The sequence below is a fragment of the Embiotoca jacksoni genome, unplaced genomic scaffold (genome assembly GCF_022577435.1).
Source record: "Embiotoca jacksoni isolate LCO1_2020_lvr unplaced genomic scaffold, fEmbJac1.0.p SCAF_47, whole genome shotgun sequence".
Lineage (NCBI taxonomy): Eukaryota > Metazoa > Chordata > Actinopteri > Embiotocidae > Embiotoca > Embiotoca jacksoni.
This window is the reverse complement of record NW_027185400.1, coordinates 995,080-1,021,314: the sequence shown is the minus strand read 5'-3', so window position 1 is coordinate 1,021,314 and position 26,235 is coordinate 995,080. Positions and strand designations below refer to the sequence as shown.

At 43.0% G+C, this 26,235-nt stretch overlaps 2 protein-coding genes across 2 annotated transcripts; both read left to right on the top strand.

Moving 5' to 3' along the window:
- Positions 1-265: 265 nt before the first annotated feature.
- cnpy4 (canopy FGF signaling regulator 4) lies at positions 266-3,626 on the top strand. Its single transcript, XM_069169917.1, has 6 exons — positions 266-460; positions 894-1,020; positions 1,116-1,212; positions 2,002-2,124; positions 2,353-2,470; positions 3,119-3,626. The coding sequence occupies exons 1-6, from the start codon at positions 376-378 to the stop codon at positions 3,223-3,225; spliced, it is 657 nt and encodes a 218-aa protein (XP_069026018.1). The 5' UTR covers positions 266-375; the 3' UTR covers positions 3,226-3,626.
- A 6,352-nt stretch (positions 3,627-9,978) lies between these two features.
- Positions 9,979-25,982, top strand: ntn5 (netrin 5). Its single transcript, XM_069169938.1, has 7 exons — positions 9,979-10,060; positions 15,784-17,258; positions 17,876-18,064; positions 19,710-19,859; positions 22,685-22,735; positions 23,860-23,940; positions 24,279-25,982. Exons 2-7 carry the CDS (start codon positions 15,794-15,796, stop codon positions 24,848-24,850), a joined length of 2,508 nt encoding a protein of 835 aa, XP_069026039.1. The 5' UTR covers positions 9,979-10,060; positions 15,784-15,793; the 3' UTR covers positions 24,851-25,982.
- The last annotated feature ends 253 nt before the right edge of the window (positions 25,983-26,235 follow it).

Sequence of the window (26,235 nt, the reverse complement as noted above, 5' to 3'; positions counted from 1 at the left end):
GATTTTTTTTTTTAATTAATTAATTTTTTTACATTTAAGCTTTGGGTTTTTAAGAAATACATCGAGGAACACTGAAAACCTGTTAAAATAGACTCAGTATTTCAGTTCCTGAAAGTAATATAAAATGATTATTTCAAGGAATAAACCTTAGCAGCCTAATTTGTGTTTTCTTTTGTCAACTTTCTTCCCTGGCACCGAAACATCAGGCATCGACTAGTCGCGTCTGTGAGGGATAACACTACGCATGCGCAGTTTAGAGCCGACAACAAATATGCCGATGTGGCTGATGTGATAGTAAACTTTTTACTTTTTTTTTTTTTTAACTTTTTTTTTTTTTTAGTTCGTTTTGTAGGTTTTAAAAGCGAACAGTTTGCAATGAAGGTTTTTCTTTTGACTTTGTTTTGGCTCCGCGGGTTTGTTGCAGCAGAAGAAGACGAGAGACTTCCGAATAAATGCGAAGGTGGGACGGAAAAGTGACTCCAAACCTGGCTGTAGTGTTTAAACGTTTAGCTTCATCCACATGGAAATGAGAGTTTCAGGGGGGGTTATTATTTTTTTTATTATTTTAATGGAAAGTAAAAAAAAAAAAAAGCAGTTGTTATTTGTTATAAACGCAGCATAAGGTTAAATGAGGGAGAAATAGGGAGGAGTCATGTTTTAAAGTTGCTTGTCATTTAAATATTTATTTCCTCTTCCTATAAAACAGGTCAAAGTTCTGATCTGATACACAAATTTCATTTTTTTAGACTTTTTCTCTAATAATCCCCCCCCCCCCCCAAAAAAAATCATTATTCGGTGGAGGTCAGATACCATGTTTTGATACAAATATATATATAAATATATATATGTATATGTATGTTCATGATTTTGAATACTTTTCTCTCGTTCGTCAGTGTGCAAGTTTCTAACCGTTGAGCTGCAGGGAGCTCTGGAGAAAAGCGGTCGCTCCAAAGAGGTCCTGGAGGTCGGGGAAGTGTTGGACTCGGGCAAGAGGAGGAGAAAGATCAAGTACAACACCTCGTGAGTGAACAGGCTGAGTCAGGAGTGTAAAAATGTCTCTTGGCTGATGTGCATGTGTGAGGTCACCATCTTAACCTGCGTGTTTTGGATTTCAGGGAAACTCGTCTGACTGAGGCGGTCGACAACATCTGTGAGCGCATCCTGCAGTATAATGTTCACGCCGAGAGGCCCGGCAGCCTCCGGTACGCCAAGGTGATCTTAAAATGCTCTCACTTTATTGTGCACCCGTATTTTTGTTTGGGCTTTGTTTTTTGTTTTTTTAAATCACACCGTTTACTCTCTCTTGTTCCAGGTGGCATTTATTTTAAACAAAACAAGCAAAGCATGAGTTGAAAACTCAAGAAGGTGATTCATTAAAAAAAAAAAAAGCCTTTAATCAGTCGTGGCTGTTCAATCACGGTAAAAACTTCATGCCAACGCGTTTCAGCCTCTACGGCCTTCATCGGGGCATCTACAAATAATATAGGTGTTGGGTCAGTGGTCACATGACCGGTATGGACCAATGGACTGTCACCCGGTACATGGAGAGCAGGTAAAAGACACGATAGGAAAAATGCAGATATTAATCAAAAAAATATCTTAATAGTTTAACATACATTTAAACATTCAGTAACATTTCAACTGACCCAGTTCTCCAAACAGAGAAAAAAAAAAACACAATACACAAAGGCACAGTTACAAAAATGGAGACAAATCCAGTTCTCCATTCAAACCGGGTTGTTGCGTAGCTTTTAATATGCAGATCTAAAACGATTCTCTTTCTACGAGCCTTTCTAACCCGTCGCCGCCCCTCGCTAACGTTTCCGTACGCTCGATTCCAGATATCCTCCATGAATTACAGTTTCCGTGGTTCGGCCTCTTTGTGACGTGAAGCCACACAGTACGTTCACGAGTGAAAAGACGAAGCCACCCGTGAACGTTTGCTCTGATATGTTAACGTGTGTTGAACACTGACAGCCGGCCGGTTTGCTGTGACTGCAGGGCTCCAGTCAGACCATGACCACGCTGAAGAATCTGGTCCAAAAAGGGGTGAAAGTGGACCTGGGCATGCCGTTCGAGCTGTGGGACGAACCGTCCGTCGAGGTGTCGACCATGAAAAAACAGGTCGGAGGATGATTGTTGAAACAAAGTCAAACTTTCTCCGTGTTTTGGATTTAAAACGAGTATCTTCACGTGCGTCGGCTTCGTAGCGAGACGTGAAAGTTATTTCACAACCCTGAGTGTGCAGTCGGCTTTATGAATGAATCAAATGTTGTTAAGACTGTATACCTTCTTTTGACCGCCTGAAAATGTGTGTGTGTGTGTGTGTGTGTGTGTGTGTGTGCTGTTCAGTGTGAGACGATGCTGGAGCTGTACGAGGAGGTGGTGGAGGACTGGTACTTCCATCATCAGGACCAGCGGCTGGAGAACTTCCTCTGTGAGAAGCACGTCCTCCGGACATCAGAGCGAGGTGGGACAGTTTTATCGAACTGCTTCAGGGTTATTAAGAAATCATATATAATCTCTCATCCTCCATCGGTCGGAGCGAGAGTTCGATACCGAGGCACTAAGTAAACATCCACAGCCTCGACTCGGGCGGCCGGTCCACAGACACGATTAAACTGAGCTGAATCTTACACTGATAGAAGAATAAACTCTTTTCAAAGTTTATTTTTGGCAACACGCCCGTATAAATCAGGTGTGTGTGCTTCACTGACTCGAGTGATATGGCAATTATGGTACGATTACTCAAGATTGTGATTTGATGCAGCGCCCGGCCTCATTTATCACTGATTTCGTAATAAATTCCGATTATTATGTCCGATGAGACACGTTTTTCTTAAAGTGCAACTTTCCCAAACAGAGATTACGCCATAGAAGAACTGAGACTAAACTCAAACAGGAGAGTGCAAAAAAAAAAAAAAAAAAATACATTTTACAGTCTGTTTATTATCCAAAAAGTGTCACTTGTGCAGTTTTAACCACCGGCAGTGTGAAAATACTTATTCTTATAAATACTCCACACTGAAATCTAATAACATTTGAAGTGAGCTGAGCCCACTTCCCTCGGCAGAGAAGACACTCTGCAGCTCATTTGGTTTTTCTCTCCGTCGCTCAGAATGTCTGAAGGAGGTGTGGAAAGTAGACAACAAAGGAGGCGCCGAGGAGGCGACGAGCTCCGAGGAGAAGGAGGAAGGAAAGACGCACGACGCCGGGGAACTTTGAGAAAAAACATTTCCAAAAACAGGAAAAACACTAAACCTCACTTTTGGATTTTTAAACTGCAAATCGGCACACAGAAAGTAAAATGATGTCCTGAGACGTGTTCTCGGAGATTAAATCCTGTCGCACATAAAGTTACAATGAGATTTCTTCAGATTTTGGACGGAGGATACGATTTAACATTAAACTCATTCATTTTTATAAGTTTGATATCAGCAACAGTCCGATTAAGGTTTTAAAACCTTTTACATTCGAGAGCTTGTCATTGTTACAGCGTGTGTGACCCTCTGTTACATCTCTTATTATGCCAATATAACACGGTACATATCAGTGTTTTTTTTTTAATCCAGACTGCAGCTCTGACGTGCAGCATGTACAGATTTTTCATGTTGAATAAAATACTTTTTTACAACAACTGTTGGCTGTTTTTGTTTTACAAAAGTTTCTCAAAATAATACAAAAGCAAATTTGTTACGTCAGTAAACGAGTGTGAGTGTGATTGGAAGTTATCAGAGAAGCAGCTGTAAATGCACCAAGCAATCGCATTTCTGCCTCTTTTTTTTCCCATAATTTTATCAATATATTCTTCCTAAATAAGTGAATCTAAGTGTTATCTAAAGGCAAGCGGACCTTTGAGTATCTTGAAGATGCTTCACCTCTCATCCGGCGGTGAGTTTTGGTTCTGGCTCTAGTAACTCACAGGACCCACCAACAGAGCTCCACGCCTGAGTGGGAACTAAGTGGTGGTTGGTGAGCCTCTTAAATAAAAGTAAATGTAAGTATACATAAGTGTAACCATGCTGCCACCTAGTGGTTTTATTTGGTAAGGCTGTTTAACTGCGTGTCTTTCACTTTTAGTTTACAGAAAGTGCTGCTGGATCATCAACACCTGCTGACACCTTTGGAGCGGATGAAGCAACGTGAATTTAAAAAGGTGACTTTATGATCTCAAAAACACAAAAGTACAAAGTGCTTTACGGGCAGATAAACAGAAAAGGAAGTGAAAAAAAAGAACCAAGATGGAGAAGAGAAATATCGGTGCAACCCACAAAGTACTAAAATCAAGAAAAAGACAAATGAAACCAGTTGGTTGGTTTCAGTCTGAGTGTGCGTTCCTGTGTGTATAAATTACTTTTGGTGGATTTGAAAGAAAATTCATATAAAATTGAAATCGTGCAATATATTTAAGGGCTCCACTTTCTTTACTTAAATACATAAATCTTTGTAGAATAGCCCTCAAACTTGACTAAACCACCAAAACATCTTTTATCAATTAAAGCCAAACCTCAGTACTTTTAAAACTCCGAGGTAGAAACCTGCCAGAAAATATTCATTTCACAGAATAGATTAGGTTAAAAAGGATGAATAATAAAACTGAATATATGCACAAATATTAAAAGATAGATTTTATTTGTTCAAAAATGTAAAGAAACTATTTCTGCATCTTGTCTAGACAACTGGAGTAGTGAGGGGCCTCAATTTCCTCCTCAACATCGAGGCCTTTGTAGGTCATCATCATCATCATCATCCTCTTGGTCAGATATCCCGTCACAGACTCCCAGCTGAGAGGCTGCAGCTCTGGTTTCCTGCTCTGAGTCCAGAACAAACTCTCCCAGAACCTCTTCTAACACCAACACACTGTGAGCACCAGACATCTAGAAACATCTTCATCACATGTTACCTGGAAGATGTGTCCTTTCAAAGAAGGAGCCGGAGGCCTGTTTGTTTTTTATGTGGACGGTCGGTGTTTGTTTATTCAAGCTGAACTAGATTATTGTTATTTTCTTTTATTGTTTGCTGTAGCATTCCCCCCCCCCCCAAAAAAAAACAAAAAAACAACACGTGATGTAAACACATGATAATGTTTTTTCGTTCTGTCAGGTGGAGGTCAGTGGATGGTGATGATCATCTGCAGAGACGTATTTCCAAGTCGAGCCACAGGAGGGCGCTGAAGAGCAAAACCCAGCTCAGGCAGAAAGGTGAGGAATCAAGTCGGTAAGTTTAGTAATAATAAAAAGAAAGGGCAGACAGACTGATCTCATTTAAATGTTTATTTTTATAAACACTGGACCTGATGAAGACTCTGCTGCTGGACTTTTGACCTTTCACGGTTTATCTGCAGACTAAACCTGCAGATGTATTTGAAATATCAAGTGTTTTGTTTTGCATTTTGATTCATTTGATCCGGCATGTGTGATGTAACATCTTTGGATATCAAACAGTTGCAATAGTTTATGGATAAATAGTTTCAAGACGCAATGATAGAAGATGAAACGTCTGCTTTTAACGGATACCACTTTGTTACTGTGCAGCCTGTTCTGACAGATTATTGTGTCACTATTTACTATTATAGTCTGTCAACTATAGGCGTGTCAGGTGATGAAAGAAATCTAATTGGCCAGAATAATACAGGATAATGGCTTTTCAAAATAAAGCTGATGAGATCACTCATGAAAAGCTGTCGAACACATTTCAAGCAAAATATCCACAGATGTCAGTGTTACTCTTTTTAAATCTGTCACAATATAAAACTCCTGATCGACACCACTACAAGAGCACACACTATATATTTTTTATCTTTTACTGGACGAAGTCATGAAATGTACAGAATGTTACAAATGGAGGCAAGTAGGACCTTTAACACACAACACAAAGGGAGGTTCAAAAGGTGAAAAGGTTTGTTGAAAACTAAACAGGAAAAACAACAAAAGGGGAGCCAAGCTGGCGGTATCCGAAAAAACGAACTTCCAAAAGTAAACCAAACAAACAAACAAACGCGAGGAAAACAAATGAATTGGCAGAAAAATAGAGCAACTGATGAAAGAGTCGTAAACAATAAGGCTGCTGAAGTTGACGGGCAGGATGTGGGATCTGACATGAAAAGGAAACACGACGGACTGACACCGAAACAAAGAGGCAGAACTAAATCCACTCAGCGATGATGAGGTCATAAGACACAGGTGAGTGCAAAAAAAAAAAAAAAAAACAGGCGGGAAAAATCACAAAGGCGGGAAGAAAGACAGGACAGGCACGAGAGGCGAGGGATTTTCAAAATAAAATAGGAAACACAAAACTGAAATAACGACTACAGAGCAGAAACCCGAGTCCAAACCACGACGCAGAAGATTCAACTTAAAGCATCGCCTCAGTTTTAAGTATCTTGTCGGGCACTTTGTCTGCAGGAGATAGAGGACGACCGAAATGTGACAGGAAACCACGGATCCTTCGGTTTTGCAGGTTGACTTGAGGTTCATTGTTGAGTTTTCCTTCCTTGCAGAACAACAGTCTGCTCCTCATCAGTCTTCCAGCACCTGTCAACACTCCTGCCAAACACGAACCGAGAGGAACTCTGGGCAAACCAAAATATCACATTCGGATGTCCGACCAGAATCATTTTCCACTCTGCTCTTTGTGCCAACCGATGTTTTCCAGCCAAAAAACATCGTTCTCTTGTTGCATCTAAAATTACCTGCAAGGAAACAGTTTGTAGATATTTGAGGAAAACTGTTTTCTGAATGCAGCATTTTTGCCAATTACTGTCATTTTGTGGCTGAAAATCCTGTTAAAGTTCACGTAAAAAGTTTGTTCATTATTTCAGAGTCAGAGAGGAGGGAACATGATCTCGCTGTAGACCTGCTCGGGTGAAGGAGGAGGCGTGGAGGGGAGGGGGGGGATCAGAGGATCTTCTTACAGCCTCTGAACCTTGATATCGCCACGTAAAACGCAGTGAATTATACTGATGTAATGTCTCGACTCGTTAAAGATGCTGCTGGGATGAAACATCATCTCTGCAGACCAAAGACGAACATCCTCGGTACATTTATTTCTTTACCTCACGCTTCAACCATGTTTTTTTCTTCTCCTGAACCATAATTGGTCCCTTAGAGTCTTTTTTTTATTTGACAAAAGAAAGCCCAAATCCTATAAAACCAGAAACAAATTCAGATTCGATAAAAAAAAAATTCTCAAAGCTCGGAAGTCCAGCTATGATGATGCTAAAATTACTTTTTATCCATAATTTTTTTTACCAGCAGTCCAGTAGTTTAATGGGTGTTTTTTTTGGGGTCATTTACAGGGTTTCGATTTCTAATCTGTCGACAATTTTCCAAGTTGTGTCTGATTGTTTTCCTCATTTTTACTAACTTGCAAATTTTAAATTGCAGAGAATGTTTGTCGTTTCAGTAAAAAAAAAATATACGTTCATTGTGCAACAGTCAGCTAAGTATGTGTCATTCCTTCTTTAGCAGTTGTCGGTGTTCCAGCTTTTTGCACACGCGTATACAACAACGTCCTCGGCATACGTTTGCATTTTCACCCTGTGAGTTTGTAGTAAATCTTCACCCTCACTTTGTTAATTCTACTCGTACATGTGTTACAATCATTTCCCCGGATAAGGCGACATCCCATCTGTGGTACCAAAAAGTCCCCGAGAGCTCAACATGTGTTTCTTTGCTCTAATAATTGAAACATCCATTGAGACAGTTGTGGGAAAACACAACTTCTCTCTGCTAAAACTTCAATATTATTATTATTATTATCAAACCGAGCTCCAGATTGTCACATTGTTGTACATTAAATATGTGAGCACATCTAATCCATCAGACAAACACAGCAAAATGTGCTCCTATTCTGTCAAGGTGGGTCAGTGTTGACTTTAATAATTACAGCTCCGTGTTTATTGTGATTTGAGTCTGTGAGCACACTCGTAGCTGCAGGGTGCAGTGAGCTTGGCAGCACAAAGCACCTGTCAAGGACCTCCGTCAGACTTTCATCAAGCAGTAACACCTCAATTTGTGTTTTTGTTTTATTATTCACCAATAGGTACCAATTTACCTCCACATCTGCCCGCTGAAATCTCTCGTGCTGTTGTGTTTATGTTGCCAAGGTGCAATATTGACACATAAACGTGCCATTTCATCCCTCAATTTCCTTTATTGCACTTGTCCTGTGTCCAAGGATAGCATTTCCTAAGTGCACTGCAACTACACACACACACACACACACCTGGGGAAACATTCCTCGAGGGAAGTCATCAATCAGTTTTATGTCTTTCTCTGGGAAAGTTCCCCCCCCCCCCCTCCAATCAAGCCTCTCCCTGCCCTCCCTCCCTCTCCCCCTCCCTCGCTCTGAGCTGCCCGCCGCCTCGGTTCTCTTTCTAATATTTCCATCTGCATCAGTTTTGCTTCACATCTGAGAACGATCCACTGCAGCCAATTAACTTCGACCATTTTTTCCTAATCCACCGAGGGATAATAAGAGCAAACTGGGGAGTGAGATCTTCGCCTGGACGAACGAGATAAGAACACAGTAACTGAGTTTCCTCTGCGTCCTCAGTTTTCCCGCCCAAAGTAATAAACATGAAGTTGGAGGATCTGCACGGTATAAAAAAAATTAAAAAAAAAAATGTGAATAACAAACTATAAAATACTGAATTGAATAGTAAAAATTCTGGTTTTTCATGTAAAGATGGAAAAGATGCCACTTCTTGTTTTAGACTCTGAGAAGCAGACAGATGAAGACAAACTAAACATTGAAAAACACAATTCAAAAAACGATTAAAGACCCTAAATTTAAAAAACTACAAATATATTAATCAGCTAAATGTGCTGTATTAGTATACATTATGGTGATTGGGTATTTTCATACTGTACATTATCATTATTATGAAACCATGCTGCATTTCAATGGTGAAGTAACTACACTGTAGTTGGTCTCATTGGAGCCCATTTTAACTCCATTCTGTCCTGTTTTCTGGTTTAATCTGAAATAGTGCATCATCTATAAATTGATCGCATGTTTTGTAGTCTGCAATATATGTCAGATACAAATAGGCTAGTAGAGCAAAAAGTCCAATAAATGTAAAATAAAATATCCTCAAGTAAAAGTGCACGTAACTTAAAATTAAAACTACAGTGCAAATACTTTTTGTTACGTACAAGTTCCCCTGAAGTGCACAGAAATACCGCTGCAAAATAACTTTACAGATAAAATCTACCACAAAAGAAACAAAAAATTACAAATGCACTACATCAATAAATAAACAGAAAACGTATTTTATGAAGGATATTTCAACTAAAAATCTTATCCTATTTTGAGAAATAAAACATGCCTGATTGGACTTACTTTTAGAATGTTTTATAGATTAATTTGTGCACAAACGTCTTTTTTGGTTAAATTCTGCTTCACATTTTTTATAAATACTGTCCATAACTACAAGTTTCTAAATACAGTAAAAAAATTTAAAAAAAAAAAATAAAAAAAATCTCATGATCTGATTCAATAATAGCCTATTTATCACTAGAATTATTGAAAACATACTTGTAGAGGAAACGTTTTATATTATTTACCACTCATAAACCGCAGATCAGCTGGACACCATCAATATCACCCTCTCCAAAACGTGATTCAAATGTTTTCAATAAAATTCTGAACTGCAAAGTGTTATAAGTCCGTTCGACTGGATAAAAAGTGTTGGCTTCGAGTTTTATGGATCCATGTCGCCATGTGGGCCAGTTTGGCAGCGGTGCGTCGTGCGTCAGGCAGGATGTGACTCCTCTCTGAGGTGGGACCTTTGGCTCAGTTCCGTTACTATTAGGAGAGACACCTCCCAGCTGATCCCGTTAATTTGCACCCCCCCACTTCCCTCCCTCCTCCCCCTCCTCCTCATCTTCCTCCTCCTTCAGTACCCGGTGTGTTGCCCCCTCTCGGTCGGTTTCTCTTCTGCTCGGCTCCCCTGCAGACGAGCTGGATGTGCGGACACTTGCTGCGCTGCTCTTCATGATCGGGAGGGACCGCAGAGGAAGAAGGAAGGAGAAGGAGAGTCACTGGGACGCACATGGTGAGCTCTTCAGATGCATTTTATCATCCTTCAACGCGTCATTTAGAGGTTGCGTGGTGCTCGAGGGGAAGTTTTATATCTGTCGAAGGCGCGCTGAGGAGAAGCAGCGAATGAACGGCAAGTTCAAACTAGTTGTTGGTTGGTTTTTTTTAGCACTGCAGCCTCATAGGAGGCAAAAATGAGGCAGAAATTTAAAGATAATTAGTTGCAAAATGTCCTTTGTAAATTGCATTTGAGGGACATTTAGAGTTATGCAGCGGTTTTTTTCTTTGTATCTAAAGGAGGCTTTAATAATTTACATAACGGACTGTGTAGATGTTCAACTTATCCTCGGAAATTCACCTGATTGGCTCGTTTCATTTTTATGTATTTTTATTTTATTTTTTTTAAGTTAACGCACTTCTAGTGAACAACCCACATACAAAACTACAGGAAATTAGTGCGTTTAATGTAGTCTTTTTATTATCATTATCTAGGTACCCTTATGTTTTATAAATTGTTTTACCTACAAACTGAAATCTAAACTTGATATTTTTACTTTGAAAAACTTGGACTGAATTACATCCTAATAACTTTTTATTTCACTGTATCATTGTGAAGCTTAGGTAGCTTTATTATTAATATTTCTGTTATTTTTTGAGCATGTAATATTGTTTGTCAATATGTCCTTCAGTTGAGTAGCAAATGTAAAATAACACCAGAATATAAACACAATTTTCCACTTCAGCTGAACTTGACTTGTTACTGTAAACGCCAAACACATGCAGGACCAATTATCAAGATTTCACAAAATCCGAATTAAGTTGTTTGATCAAATCGTGATAGTCTCACAGCGTAAATATTATTCTTCCTCTTTGTCTGATAAAGTTAATTGACTGCAGACAATTTCTGCTAAACAAGTGCAATTAGCTCTGCGTAATAGAGGCAATTAGTCTGCGGGCTGCGCTCTTCAGCTGCTGCCAGAGTAATCACACCAAATATGATAAACATTTATGTTTAATGAACCGGGGCAAGCGACTCATTAGTCTCAGGTTAAATGCAACCTGCGTGTGTCTGCAGGCTGTTTAGCCTTTTAGGGTCCGTTTGCAGGAGTTCAGTATAGTTTATTTAAAGTCCCTCTGCAGCACGGGAGAGAAAATACAACAGATTTGTTTTAACAGTCGTAAAAGCAGATTATTATTATTAAAAAATTTTTTTTTTAAAGAATACAGGAAAGTAAATTTTACAGTTGAGGATTTTAATGTTTATGCCTGAGGGAGTTTATTAAGAAAAATACACAACTTGTTTTAATGATCTTTTTTGGAACCATTTTTGATAATAAATTAGCCGACACAAATATTGAGTGCTTTTCATTAGTTTCAGTGTTCATAAATGACTCAGCCTGCGTTGTTGTTGGTTTGTTTTACACCTGATTCTCATTATTAACCCGCTGTATGACACTGTGTAGATTTAATTGACACACAGCTACAACCGAGGCCCTCCTCTTTCCCCTCCCATCATGCCCGGAGTTGTCTTTGGCCTGACTGCAACATGGAATCACACTGATTTCATTTCCATCTGTTTTTCGATCTCGTCATGTGAAGCTGCGGGGAAAGAACGTGTCCTGCCAACTTAGTATGAGGCTGGAAAGGGGGAGATTTCACAAGAAACTCACGTTTAAATATCAAGTGGGTAACATGTGTTTTTTTAATTCACAAAGTGAAGTAAGGGAAGCCCCCGGGTCGATGCGGAGGCCCGGGTCGATGCGGAGGCCCTGGCCGAGAGCCTGCATTGGCTCCTGGGGGCCCCGGTGTGTATGCGGTGGATTGGCAGTTTGGATAGAGGCCTTCAGCTAAAGATACAAGCAGCGATAATCCATTTTGTGCTGTCTGTCTCTTCCACCTCCCTGGCCGCCCCACTAAAATTAGATTATTACACCTAAAACAGAACTCGTGGAATCCGCTCCGTGTAGAATAACACACACATGGGCTTCGACTGTGCAGGCAGGAATGCAGTTTGGGAATACAGACCGCATTCATAGCCTTTCTCTTCTCACCCAGAGTCCAGTGTTGTATTTCTGACGGCTGAGGACAATTGCAAATTAACAAAGGTGTCAGTTTGGTAACATGCACCAACAGGTGCTTCGGTTCAGCTTCAAACGTGTCGGCTATAAGGGCGAGCTTATATAATTGATCATATTTATTTAAAGGCTCCGCGGCTCGTAGCTGAGCTGCAATGTAGAACCTCGGGAAGTCTTCCCAGCGACTACCAGCCTGATATAAATCTGTCTTATTAAACCGTCCCGTTTATTTACACAAAGCACAATTTAGTCTTTTCAAAGTCAACGCAAAGTTGCAGAGCAATTTGAATTTAACACGTTCGCCTTCGTGTGGTTGGCCGGAGCTGCTGGCCATGACGAGGAATGTTAAAACGTGTGAGACAGGCCAAATCCAGTTCATCTGCTCCACAGAGCAGCTCCAGACCCAGACGGGCCCACAGCTCTAAAGTGTGAACAGGTCAGAGTCAGTTAACAGGTAGTGAAGCGAGAATACCACACACCAGTTTTGTGTTTGATGACAAGCAGCCCTCATTTCCTGCTAAATCCACAAAAACACGTTTGTTTCAAGAGAAAAAACGATTTATAAATGGCAATTCACCGTCAAAACACTGATGAATACTCATATCACAACTTCTTATGAAGCAATCTTTTACTCTTTCAACCTTCTGATGCTCATTCCGTATTAGATTCTTAAAACTGGCATTAATAACACAACTTAAAACGTGCAGTACAACAATATCTGAATTAAAGAAACTGACATAACCTGCCGAAAAGGAACAATTATCAAAAATAAAACAGACTTAAAGTTAAAAGACTGCAGAGAAACACAGAAACAAGCACATAGAAACCCCAGAAGCTCACATTTCCTTCCAATACTGACTTGGACGTTGTGAATACTTATTCAAATACGTTATTTTCTATTTTAAATTTGCAATTAATTTAAGTTGACTTTGTTAAAACATGATTTCCCATTGATACATTTGTTTATCAATATATAAAAGGCTGCATTACGTCTTAAATTCAGTGTAAAATGTGCCCGTGTGTGCAGAAATTCTTCAGCCTCTACCGAACAACAACGCTGTTGTTTGCGCTGCTGCCCATCACGGCTTGTTCAAGTTCAGACGCATTTCAGCATAATGAAGAGTCAGAGAACCGCATTGGGAAATAAATGTGGGACAATGTGGGAGCGCGAACACGAATGCCGCTCTCCACTCGCTCTCCTCCACTATGCTGTAAACATGCCCCCAGGTTGTCAGCAAGTATTTTTCCAGCCTCTTGCCAGCCAAGCATAGCTGCTTCTAAAGATCACCCGTCGGAGATGTTGTTGATCTCATCATACCACTATTTGGCTGGATAAGCTTCTTTTTTTTTTTTTTTTAAACACATCTTTCTGCCAAGTTATTAACAAACTTCCTGGGTTACACACTCTTGAATGCATATTTGTACTATAGATGGATATTGTTTGCATTTAAGACTGACTGTGGGAAGAATAAAAAAGAGGATTACACTCAACAGAGTCCTCTTTTTGTAGCCGATATTGCGCGGGATCAAAACGGCTGCACATTATTCTCATCAAAAGACACGTTAAAAGGGAATTTCGCTCATCTTCAACAGGTTCTTCCGACATGCTGGTCGTGTGAATTTATGGAAAGAGGCAGAGAAAGAGCGTTGAAACCATATCCGGTGGGGTTACGCCGAAGGTGCCAGACAGATCATTTGGTTTCGGAGTCTGGATTTGGCCAAGAGGAGCGCATTAAAAACCTCTGGGGCCTCTCGCATGCGCGTCCATTTATCAAAGTGCTTGTAATGGGCCAATGTTTAATTAGTCATGTAATGTGACAAAGACAAGAGCAAGTGCATGTCATGGGAATGTTAAACAACCCCCCCCCCCCTTTCTCTTCGGGCCTTTCAGCCCTGAACCCCCACCCGCCTACACTCGCTCGTAATTCCCCGTCCAGGATAAATTCTTTAGTGCAATTTCACAACTTCCCTGAATCCTCCAATAACCTTTAACCTGCTCATAACCCTTTTGATTCGGCCTTCCCTTCGAAGACAACCCGGATATTGACACCCCATGAAACCAGAGAACTAATTAATCACCTGATCAACTCCTGCGTCCTGCTTTTTATCGGTGCGTTCAGGTTCCCCTGGGGCATGTCACGACACGTCAGGAATGGCTAACCGAGGCATTCTGGATGCCAGGAATGCGCCTCTGCGGGACCGGGGTCACAGTCGGACCACTCATCACCGCGCTCGTTCCTTGTGGCGTTTCTTGTAGCAACACCACAAAACAGACCCCCCCCCCCCTCCCTCCACAACCGGGTCTGGCCGGTCCGCGTCCGAGCAGGTCTTTGCTTTTCGGAGGTCGGCCGTTTGTCCGAGGAGTTCGAGGGAATGCCCCGTCTGAGCTGTGTGGTCCCGGGGGGGAAGCCTCATGTTTCGGCCGTTGGCTAATTGAGCGGGATGACGAGGCCGAAGAGGCTCTCCGCCCCGTCCTCTCCTACGGGTTTGGTTTATGCAGCCCTGCTGACTTTGCTGTCAGTGTCAAACGCTTGTTAGGGCATCATCAATCTCGCAGCAGTTAAGAATATTCCCAGAACAGAATGAAGGGGGCAGGTGATGGACGGGCAGGGAGACGCAAGAGCAGAGGGGGAAGCTGTTTGAGAGCCCGCGAGGAAGGTCGTGTTGATGAGGAAATCGTTTTCTGAAGGACAGAAATACAAATCTACCAAAAAGTGAAACTGCAACTTTCTTTGCAGGGAACAAGCGAAAGAAACGCGTGTTGGGAAATGTGCTTCTGGGCTTCGTGGGCGCAGTTAACGACGATAAATCACAGGTTCCAGAGAAAGTAGACGCATTGTTCGTTTTGTCCACATGCCAAACTGAACGCTCTCCAGTATCAAATCTTGACAGACGTATAAATTAGGCTCATCACCAGTTCTAGCAGACGGGAAGGGATTTGTTCGAATCCGCGGACCAACACAAGTCTGTGTTTGTCTTTACCGCGGAAGTACCGAAGCAGGGGCTCAAGTCGAACACACATTTCGATCTGTAAATCATTTCCTACCATCCTAAGCACTAATCTCCAACTCCTCTCTCCCCCCCCCCCCCCCACCTCCCCCTCTCTCTCCGCTCGGTCTATTTTCTCATACCCTCTCTTCTGCACGACGACACTACACACTGCTCACGCTCAGGCGCCTCGCTCGCCTGCAGCACGGACCGGCGGTAAAATGATTTGAAAAGAAAGCAATAAATGTGATGGATGTGGTCCAGCTGTCGGGCATGTTTTTTGTCATTTCAGACAGAGCTGCTGGGTGCGCGCCCTTCTTCACCCGCACTCATCCACTCTTCTCGGGGTCAAGGGGAGTTTTAAGATGGATACCTTCTTAAAGGTCGTCGAGGTCACGGGTTCAAACCGGTGGCTGACACTACCGCGAAGATCGGAGATTACATTTTTACGGGATGAGGTCTTCCACCAAAAGCCAATAAGTTGCAGTTGAATTGATGCGGTTAGCTGGTATCATGTGTTTTCAATAAAGGCACAGGTGGTCTATCTTAGATTTCTCTCTTCGGCTTCAAATGCGCATCATATAAATCAATCAGTTTAGTTGTTTTTTTTCCTCTTTTATGATCTAGCTCCCATGGTTTTCTCTTAAAAAAATGATCTCTTTTTTTTCCTCCACAGGCTCGATGACATGATGTTCCTACCCTTTTCCCCTCCCCCCTCCACCTCTCTCTTTCCCGTTTTCCTTCGACTCCTCCTTATCCTCCCTCCGTCCCTCGTCTCCTCTTCCCTTACCGACACCCCGTTGAGCTGGACTTCACCTCACGACCCCTGCTACCACCCAAATGGCCGTCCGCGACACTGCCTGTCGGAGTTCATCAACGCTGCCTATGGAGTCCCGGTCAATGCCAGCCACTCCCTACAAGGGCCGGATCATGTCGGCAACATCTCCACCCTGACGGACCTCCACAACCCGCACAACCTCACCTGCTGGATGGCTCCAGCAGGTCCCGACTCCGGGGACTGGGTCCTGACTCTGCCGCTGGGCCGGCGCTTCGAGATCACCTACATAAGTTTGCAGTTTTGCCACCAAGGGGAGCCGTCGGACCCCATCTCCATCTCCGTCCTCAAGTCGATGGACTACGGGCGAACCTGGAGGCCAATGCAGCACTATTCCAGCGACTGCCTCGGGATCTTCAAGCTACCCTCCCAGACCATCGCCCAAACTAGACACCAAGAGACGGAGCCCCTCTGCTCAGACCCTCGCCCCCTACAGAAGCAGCGGGGCGGCATGGTGCTGGCCTTCTCCACCCTGGACGGACGGCCGTCTTCTCCTGATTTTGACTACAGCCCCACCCTCCAGGACTGGGTGACCGCCACGGACATCCGAGTGGTCTTCCACCAGGTGTCCAAAGACGTCAGGGTGTCCAACATGGATAAGACAGAAGAAGAACGATGGCTTGATGGTGCACATGATGCCAGAGGGACTGGGGTACCGAGGTGGAGATCGGGCTTCAACGGGCGCAATGGAGATCAGGTGGACAAGTTAAACACCGATAATACACTGGCATTGTTCGACAGGGAAACAAAAGACTCAGAAATAAGGGGGAGGAACCGAGGGGAGAAGGTAGACAAGCATGGTAGGAAGGGTCATTATAAAGGTTCAGGTCAGGACGAAGATGGGCACAATGTGACCAGCAAGGAAGGAGGGGATAGTTTCAGCACGGACACGCTCGCTTCTCCAAAGAAAGGCGGGAAAGGCAGAGGGCGTGGTCGCAAAAAGGAAAACAATCAATGGTTGCCTTGCCCCAACGGAGGCTGCCATTGGACAGTTGAGGGGCGGAGGCGGAGCAACAAGGGGCAGGAACTGAGGAAGAGGAGGAACAATAATAATAACCCAAGACCAAGTGTCAGGAACCTGCAGGTGGCCCCTCTTACCGCTCCTGTCCGAGCTCCTCTGGCCCTCTCCGACCTGCAGGTCGGAGGCAGGTGCAAATGTAATGGACACGCTTCCAGGTGTCGCCGTGACGACGCAGGCCGCGCCGTGTGCGTGTGCGAGCATCACACGGCGGGGCCGGACTGTGACGTGTGCGAGGATTTCTTCTTCGACAGACCGTGGCATCGAGCGACGCCCACTCACCCGAACCCCTGCGTCGGTGAGGCCCGCTGGCTCAAACCATGTTTTAAGATTTCTTCACGTTACACAAGTAAAACAATAACAACAAAAAAACATGTTATTTAAAAAATATATGGTACAATCCAACACTGCAAAAAAACCAAAGGTGTCGGCCTGATGCCACAAGCAAGATTTCACAAAAATAGTACAAGCCAGACATCTGCTTTCAGCCTTCACGCGAGTATTTTCCGATATCAAATACTTGACTCTCACTGGTACTGGATTTTTGAGGCCGATCCAGACGTCAGAATTTAAGTTATAAGTCTCCATCAGCCAGAATTCACGTTCTTTTTTCCATAAAACAATTTGATAAAGATCCTTTGACTTTGATTGTCATAATGTTGTCTTTTTTTTTTTTTTATCAGCGCACTGCTTTATATATAAAAAAAAACTAAAATACTGATGATTTTTCAACCTTTCATTCATATGGTTTTAAGTTTAAGCAAAACACAAATATCACATTTCGATTTGGGACTGGCCATTAAAAAAGAGAAATCAACATTTGTAACAACTGCAGATATTTCAGATGTGAGGACTCACAATTATCATTTACTATTCATTGTTTTCGTTGTTGTTGTTGTTTTTCCCTCCGTTCAGCCTGCGAGTGTAACGGCCATTCAAACAAATGCCGCTTCAGCATGGAGGTGTTTCAGCAGTCGGGCCGGCGCGGTGGAGGCGTGTGCCAGAAGTGTCGGCACCACACGGCCGGACGCCACTGCCAGTACTGCCAGAACGGGTACACCCGCGACCACGGCAAGCCACTCAACCACCGCAAGGCCTGCCAACGTCAGTCACTAGATGTGTGTGTTTACTGTGGGGACAGGAGGGGGGTGGGGGGGGGTTCGAGGTCGTACCTCTCGACTAACTGTGACGTTCCCGGAAGATGAAAAGCAAAATCGGAGCGCGTGTTGGTGTTTATGTCCGACAGCCTGAATGTGTGTTCACGTGTTCGCTCCGTCCGAGCGTACAGAAGTGTTTATGGGGTGGTTACATTGTGAGAGCGGGCAGCTATTCCTGTTAGAAAAAAAAAAAAAAAACTCCAAGGAAACCCCGCTGAGCTGCCACCCGTATCCCCAATCGTTACCACCGGTTGGCATGTGCCGTGACCCCTGACCTTTGACTTGTCACATGTCCTGAGTGACAGGGACACTCCGGCATGTGGAAGCTTGACCACTGGCCTAATATATCCAGAGTTAGTGGGGCTCTCTGGGCTTGAGGATGCAAACATGATTAAACATCCTAAATCACTTTTTAATGCTTGAAATAATTTTAACCTACAAATCCATAAAGTCCACCGGGCAGTGATACGTCTCACTTTTAATTTACTGATGCTATATTTCACTGAGGAACCATTCGGAGGCCAGCGGGGATGTCGTTTCTCGTTTTCTCCGGTCAGGTTGTTTAGACTTGCCGTAAGGATTTGTGTAAATAATATTTGAGTGTGAACAGATCTGCTGCTGAAGTGTGGCTTCCTCTCTCTGTCTGTCTTCTCTCATTGGGTTTCATCCAGTTAAAGCGGGGGTAAATAAAAAAAATAAAAAAAGAAGCTTTACAATGTAAAACCGTGGCAAATCCAGGCAGTAATCACAACACGGCACCGCAGTCAATACTGAAGGAAAGAAACGAGAAAATAAAGGAGTTAAGACGCAGGATTGTTCTCCTCTAAAAGCTCCACAAACAATAATGAGTCCCTGCCATGATGTGATATTTTGTTAATACGCTTGTGGAGGAATTTGTCTTTGTTTACCCATCAAGACTGCCTCAAAGTCGACTCTGGTATTAGAAAAGGTCTTTTGTCTCAAGGACACTCCTGGAGGACAGATGCCTGCTGTCATTCAGGATTAAACTGATTTCCTGTCAATGATAGACGCTCTTCTTAATCCCATCTGTCTTCTGTCACAGTTTATTCAAGTTTAAAATATTTCTTTAACTTGTTTCCACCGTAAGAAATGATAAGAGTTCTCCTCAAATTCTGCAGAACATTTTAACCTCTCTCAGCTCATTGTTTTGGTTTTACAGCCATTTTTTTGGGGTTCAGTCTCCTCGCTGCTTTTATTGGCCCCAGCAGACACGCAAAATTACAGAAACTAGCTATGGACATATTGGAACATTTAGCAGAGACAGCTCGTTTGTTTTTTTTCCTGATAGGAGGAAGTGGAGAACAAAACTGAGGCAAAAAAAAAAAAAAAAAAGAGCAAATCTCGGACATACATGTCAAATGAAGGACTTTGAAATGAAATGGTTCATGTCTAGTGGATGTGCAACTGTTTGCTAATATGTGAACACAATGTATAATATGTTAGTGGTGGGTTTTAAAGCTCGTCTGGCTGCTTTTAAAGTCACCAAAAAAAATAAAAATAATTGCCATGCATTTATGCCATTTCTGTAGTTAGGCTCCAAATAAAACAATTGTGTGTTTTTTCTTTCCCAGCCTGTCAGTGCCATCCGCTGGGAGCCGTCGGCCGCTGGTGCAACCAGACGTTGGGTCAGTGTCTGTGTCGGGACGGCGTGATCGGCCTCAGGTGCAACCGCTGTGCTCCGGGATACAAACAGGGCAGGTCCCCTCTGAGACCCTGCATACGTAAGTTTACGTTCAAAACGTTTACAAAATGTGTTGGTTTCTCTTAGTCCCAACTCTCATTCAATTAGTTTACTTTGCTTAAGCTTCAACCCCGTGGAGGGAAGGTTGGAAAATGGTCGTCAATAGTTTTTATTTTTGATTGACAGGCAATGTTGTGCTGCCAAAAGAGGCACCAGATCACAAAGCACAGCCTTCCAGTTATGACAGCCCTTTTTTTTTTTTTTTTGTTTACTTTGGAAGACTTGACTGGATACCAATAATGAATCCGAATTTAATTAAAAATGTTCTCCCCGCATTTGATACGTGTCACCCCTGGCTTTTAATAGCTCGTCGTCACTCGTGACAAAGAGAGCTCCTTAATTTCTCCTTCAACATCATTTACTCGGGGCCTAAATGGATTAAACCATTTTATTAAGCTCTTAAAAGCCTTTATCGAATAGTAGTTCAATATAAAAGGGGCCGCTTCTCTCCAGACTAATTTGGTCCAATCGCCCGAGCGCGTCTCCTTTTCATCATCCCTAGAGACGGTTTCCACAGCAGCGTTAACATGAGCCGACTGCTGCGGGGAAACCTCATCTCCCGCTGATCTGGGATCAGCGTCAGATCAAGAGGATTGTTGCCACTCGCGTCTCCGCGCCGGGCCCGCACCAAACATCAGCCGCGAGCGTTAATCCACGCGCGCTCTCCGGGCTAATCGCACGAGTGCCGACAACTACACGGGCGCTGACGCTTCGTACAGCGAGTCCCAATCAGGTGACATCGGGAGCAAAGCGTCAGGGAGCTTCACACCTGTTGTACGACTCAAAAAAAAAATAAAAAACGCCCCCGTCGCACGGTCCAGACTCATAACTCTCCCAGTGAAAGGAGTGAGTGAAAGAAAACCTTGTTTGTTTTTACTGCCAGACCATCTCAGGCTATGTTTAGCGTCTCTCTAACCCCACCGCCACCTCCAACGCCTCGCCTCCTCTTCTCCCGTCAGACCGACCAAAAGGCAGTCAGGCGTCCCACCACTAAACCGTTTCATCCGCACCTTGAACGCACCACGAGGTTCACAGAACTGACGTCTGCTGTCCTCGCCGACAACGTCACGTCAAACATGTATTGACGGGGAAAAACAACCGTCGATGGCCAAAAGCGCCGGAAAACCTCAAAATACCGTCTTCAGCAGGAATTTAAGAGTTTCTGATACCGAGAAATATATTTCTTAAAAATTAATAGTTCGGGCAGCTAGTTTGTCAAATTCAGCCAACTGGACGGCAAGAGAGTTACATCGAGTGAGATAGCCGCAACTGGCCTTTGCTAAAGCAAAAACTACAATAAATGTTCTCGCCATTTACTTTAACCTTTTATATGCAAAAGGAAAACAAATATTATTGGACATCCTGAGAAATAATTGTTTTTTTTTCCCAGTGGATGTCACGAAATTTAAGTCGCCTTTAAATCCAAATATTTTAGACTATGCATCACATTAGTTTGAATAAGTGCAGAAGAAAAGAGGAAACAGAAAATGTTTGTTATATTCGATTCCATGAACACGAAATGTCAACGTAACGGGCAAGAAAGCTAAATTAACACATTTTGTCGGTAGATATTTCATTATCTCCTTTGCAGTCGGTGTCATCTTTCCTTATTCTTTGATTAGATATTTCTTGGTTTAATCATCATTTTTTTTCCCATCTTATATTGTTGTTACGTTTCCAGAAACACAAAACCTGGTAGACAAGAGACGCTCGTTGGGAAACTAACAAGAAGCACCGCATGTGACGCGATGCAGAAATAGTGTGCGATTGTGAACGCAGGGGTTGGACTCAAATAAAATGCAAGCTGGGAGTCACTGGGGACAGAGGAGGAATTTTGGGGCAAACTACCACACCATTAAAAGAAAATAAAGAAAATAAAGGGGAAAAATAAAACAACCCCCCACTTTAAACACACAGCAAAACGGACAGTCAACTGAAGGTGTTGAGTGTCTGGAGACGCGCAGCACCAAACCAGCCTCTATATATAGACCTCCCCGCCCGGCCGGGCTGATTGACACCAGGTGAGGGAGAACATCACAGGTGCAACAAATCGCTCCTAATTAGCGGGAAGGAGGGAGCCTGAAACCGACCAGATCCCTCCGATCATATCACTGACTTGTTGGTATCGTGTTTCTGCATAAATGTTTGCTATTTGAAAGTTGGACTCTTTTGTCAAATAAACGCCCTTAAAGTAACAGAAGGTATAACGAAGGCAGTAGGTATTGTAGCCCCCCCTCCTCGCTCGCACAGGTAGCCTCGACCGCCTCCTTATGACCCCTCACATATACTGTAAGTACACCCAGACAGGCACGCACCACCTCCCTGACTTTTAAACGTGGGGGACGGACTGTCAGCTGGGCGGGGGTGTAGGGTGTCACTGGCCCAGTTGTGTCAGAGAAGACACGGACGGCGGGGGATGGAGAGTGAGCTTATATGGCGACGCTGTCACACACACTTTTACAAGAGACCTGGGTAATGCATGTGCAGCTAACCAATTCACTGAGACACACACACACACACACACACACTTTACTGGACTCTGTTTAATGTTGGAGACAGAAACCGTACAACAAGTGAGTGTTTAACCTTATTAAAAGCACCAAAAGTAAAGTTTGTGTCTGTGTGAGTGTTGGAGCGAGCGTCACGCCGCGTGTTTCTGGACCGTGAAAGGACCACACACACTCGGTGGTTTTGACGTTTGCTTATCACACACACACACACACACACACACACACACACACACACACACACACACAGTAACACGCACTCAAACTGAAGTTCCTCTATGTCCGTTCATGTCTGCAGGGATTCAGGAGGTCGCTCCGACCCCGATGTTCCAACCTCAGTACAGCATCGGTGAGTGAAGTCACAGGTGCTACTTTACATTTAATATTCATTATCTGATATGAAGTTCGCTTTTGTCGCGCTGGTCACCTGCAAGTTTAAAATTCCTCTTCTCATGTCGGACGACACAACACGACCAAACATATGTCAGATATCTCGAATTTGATTTCCCCTTCGTGGATAATGTCCATCTATAAGCTACATATTCTTTTGCAATAAGTGATAAAGTTCCTTGATTTTCTTTTTCAAGCAGGCAACTACAGAAAAATAAAATTCCTGGTTGTTTTTTTGTAAGTGTGCATTTCCAGAAGCTGTATAATGTTACAGTAACCAACTACATATACTTTGATTGACAGTTTTATTACCTTTCTTATGTTGCAGTACTTTTTCAGGCTGTCTGTTTTTTCCAGGCCAACGTTTGGGTTCATCAACTCTTTCCACCCACTATTCTTTTTATATATATTTAATTATTTCTCTCAATCTTTTGGGGCGGTTTTTGTTATTAAAAGGAAGGAATGAGGAATGTGTAAAAATTTTAAACTAAAACTTTCACTGCAAGGAAATCATGTTTTTGTTGTGTTACGATATGATGTGGTGAGCAGCAGCACGAGGAAAGTGCCATGTTTTAAAATTGCGTAAAATATTTCTATTAGTAATTCTGCAGATCGGCATGCTGTAAATCTAAATGTCACAACTGCTGAGACTCTTCTATTAAATTACCAAGTATTTGTCTTCTGATGTGACATCACTCTTTAAAACTTATCCTTTCCCTCCTGTTGTTGTCACCTCGTGTGCAACATTCAGATTTATGGCACTTGTATGGGAATCACATATCAAATCTCCTCCGAAGGCGTGACATGGTTCACATTTTTTTTTTAACACATCGGCCACCTCGAATTGAAACTGCTCCGGGAGCCGCGGCCTCGTGAAGCGGTTAACCACTCCCTCCTAGCGGCGGCTCGAGGAATGTCCCACCTGCTGCAGCCGGGATCATCTGTTAGTCAGAGGATACTGTGATGACAAATAGAAGCGGCCATATTGTAATTAGGGGGAAAGACATGTGCTGATATGCGTGCTATGAAATGATACGCTCTCATCTGATGCCCCCCTCACCTCCATCTCTGCCTCTCATGTAGCGGAGGAGTGTGTTTCATACTGCCAGCCCTCTCAGGTTAAAGTCAGGATGAACTTGGAGACCTATTGTCTCAAGGACTACGGTTAGTGACACCTTTTTAAAAAAAATTATTATTATCATTGGTTATCTTGTCAAGAAAGAATAATAATGTTCTCAAACCTTTCTGATTCTATCACAGACCTAAATCCAAAATTAAAAGCAGCTTTCCTATTTAAACAGTTCATTTTTCCACATTATATTAATGCATCATCGGAAATATAAATCAAATTCATGTACGCAGAAAAATCTTCTGTATTATAAATCTGTTGAATTAAACCTAATTTGGGTCATGTAAAACTACATATTTATAGTAAAGAATCTAAATAATTTAACTTTTGAAGTTTTAAAAATGTGTAAATATGTGGTGTGTGTGTTTGTCAGTGCTGAAGGTGCAGGTGAGAGGGATGGAGCGATCCGGTCCCTGGTGGCAGTTCTCCATCTCTGTGCAGACCGTCTTCCGCACAGGTTCGACCTCCCGCGCTCGCAGGGGCCCGCAGTCCCTCTGGGTCCCCGACCGGGACCTCGGCTGCGGCTGCCCCGCCCTCCACGTGGGCCGGACCTTCCTCCTGATTGGAGCGGACGAGGGCGAGCGGGGCTGGGGCCCGGAGGAGAGCCGCCTGGTGGCGGACCGCTCCACTCTGGCCCTCCAGTGGCGGGAACACTGGAGCCCCAAACTCAGGGGCTTCCGGGGGCAGGACAAGAGGGGACGTTGTCCCCCGAAGTCCCCCAGTAACCAAAAGCACCAGAGGGAGCACGCAAAGTCCAGATACGTCCCCCCTCACCTGCTGACTGAGACGGACGCCGAGACGCACACTGTGAACACGCTCAACGTGGACGAAGCTCAAACCTCAGCGGCGCCACACACACTCTCTCACACAGAAGTTCAACCCTCCGAGGAGACGCCGTCCTCCTCGACACCTGCTCTGGTGTGTTCGACTCCAAATTCTCTTTAAAAAAAATAAAATAAAAAAATAAAAATATATATATATATATATAGCCGCAAGAAGACAGAAAAGATTTGAAGGCTGAGACTTTTATCCTGAATCAATCAGTAACGAAGAGTGGAAAATTCTCTTTTCAGACTTTTTCTTTTTTACTTTGAAGGTTTCAATAGAAACAAGAATATATTTGTCTCCTCTGAGATCAACACACGCAGCACACACCTGCTTTCTCTTGTAACTGTTGGTGTGTGTGTGTGTGTGTGTGTGTGTGTGTGTGTGTGTGTGTGTGTGTTTTTCAGGCAACATAAAGTGAAACGTATTCCACCAACAGAAAATAAAATGGCACTGCGTGAAATATTAGAATTTAAATATTTTCTACGAGAATTAAAGTCTGACTGAACTCTGAAATATCATTCAGTATTTTTGTCTGAAAGACTTTTTTTTTTTTTTAATTTTTTAATGTTGCTTCGGTAGTATTTATTTATTTATTGAATTGTTCTATAAAAAGGGGAAAATCTGACAATGAAATAATATGACAAACAACAAGTTCTTCAAATTAGGTGCACAAAAATGTGATTGATTTTTGTTTCATTTATTGGAGAAGGTTTTTGCTTTAAAGGAGTTCAAGGCAGTATATTTTTTATTCTCAGCTCACACTGAATTTTTGAAAGTAACAATAAAATGAAATTTCTTAAATTGATTTTACTAAATTATAATAGTTAACGACACAAAACAGAGTTATTTGGCTCAAAAATATAGCTGCAGTGTAATTTCAACTCAGCATGTTGATTGGAAAAAAAAAACAGTAATTTATAAACTTATACGAGAGTAAAATGCCTCGTGTCATTTTATTGGGGACACTTTTTCAAGTATTTCTTTATTAATGCTCTTAAAATCGGGTGTTTTATGTCCACGACTCTTTTGTCTGCCTTCTGCCCCTTCCCACGTGTATTTTCAAAGATACGCTTCACTCTCATCTTGCATTGACTCGGTCCAACGTTTGGGGGGGAATGTGACTTTATCTCTGATCTGTTCCCTCGCTGGACAGCTGACGCGGAGACCAAACTAACCTCGGCCTCGTTTTCTAACCGCACAGGAATCCTCCGATACGGATCTAAAAAGTACCCGAGCTGTCGTCACGACTTCTGTTTCCATTTGGGAGATATGGCGTCATAGCCCAGGGGAGATGGTGGAGGTGTGTGTGTGTGTGTGGTGGGGGGTGGGGGGGTGGATTAAGACAGGTGGAAGAGCTCCCATTTGTTGAGCAGCCATGTTGTTTTGGTAGCTCCCGTGTCGGTGATTGGCTGTGCTGCTGTGTTGACGGCTTGATTGAAAATAAAAGGAGAAAAATAGACTCGCTGACAGACGAGCTCGCAGCAGGACTGAACATACAGCTC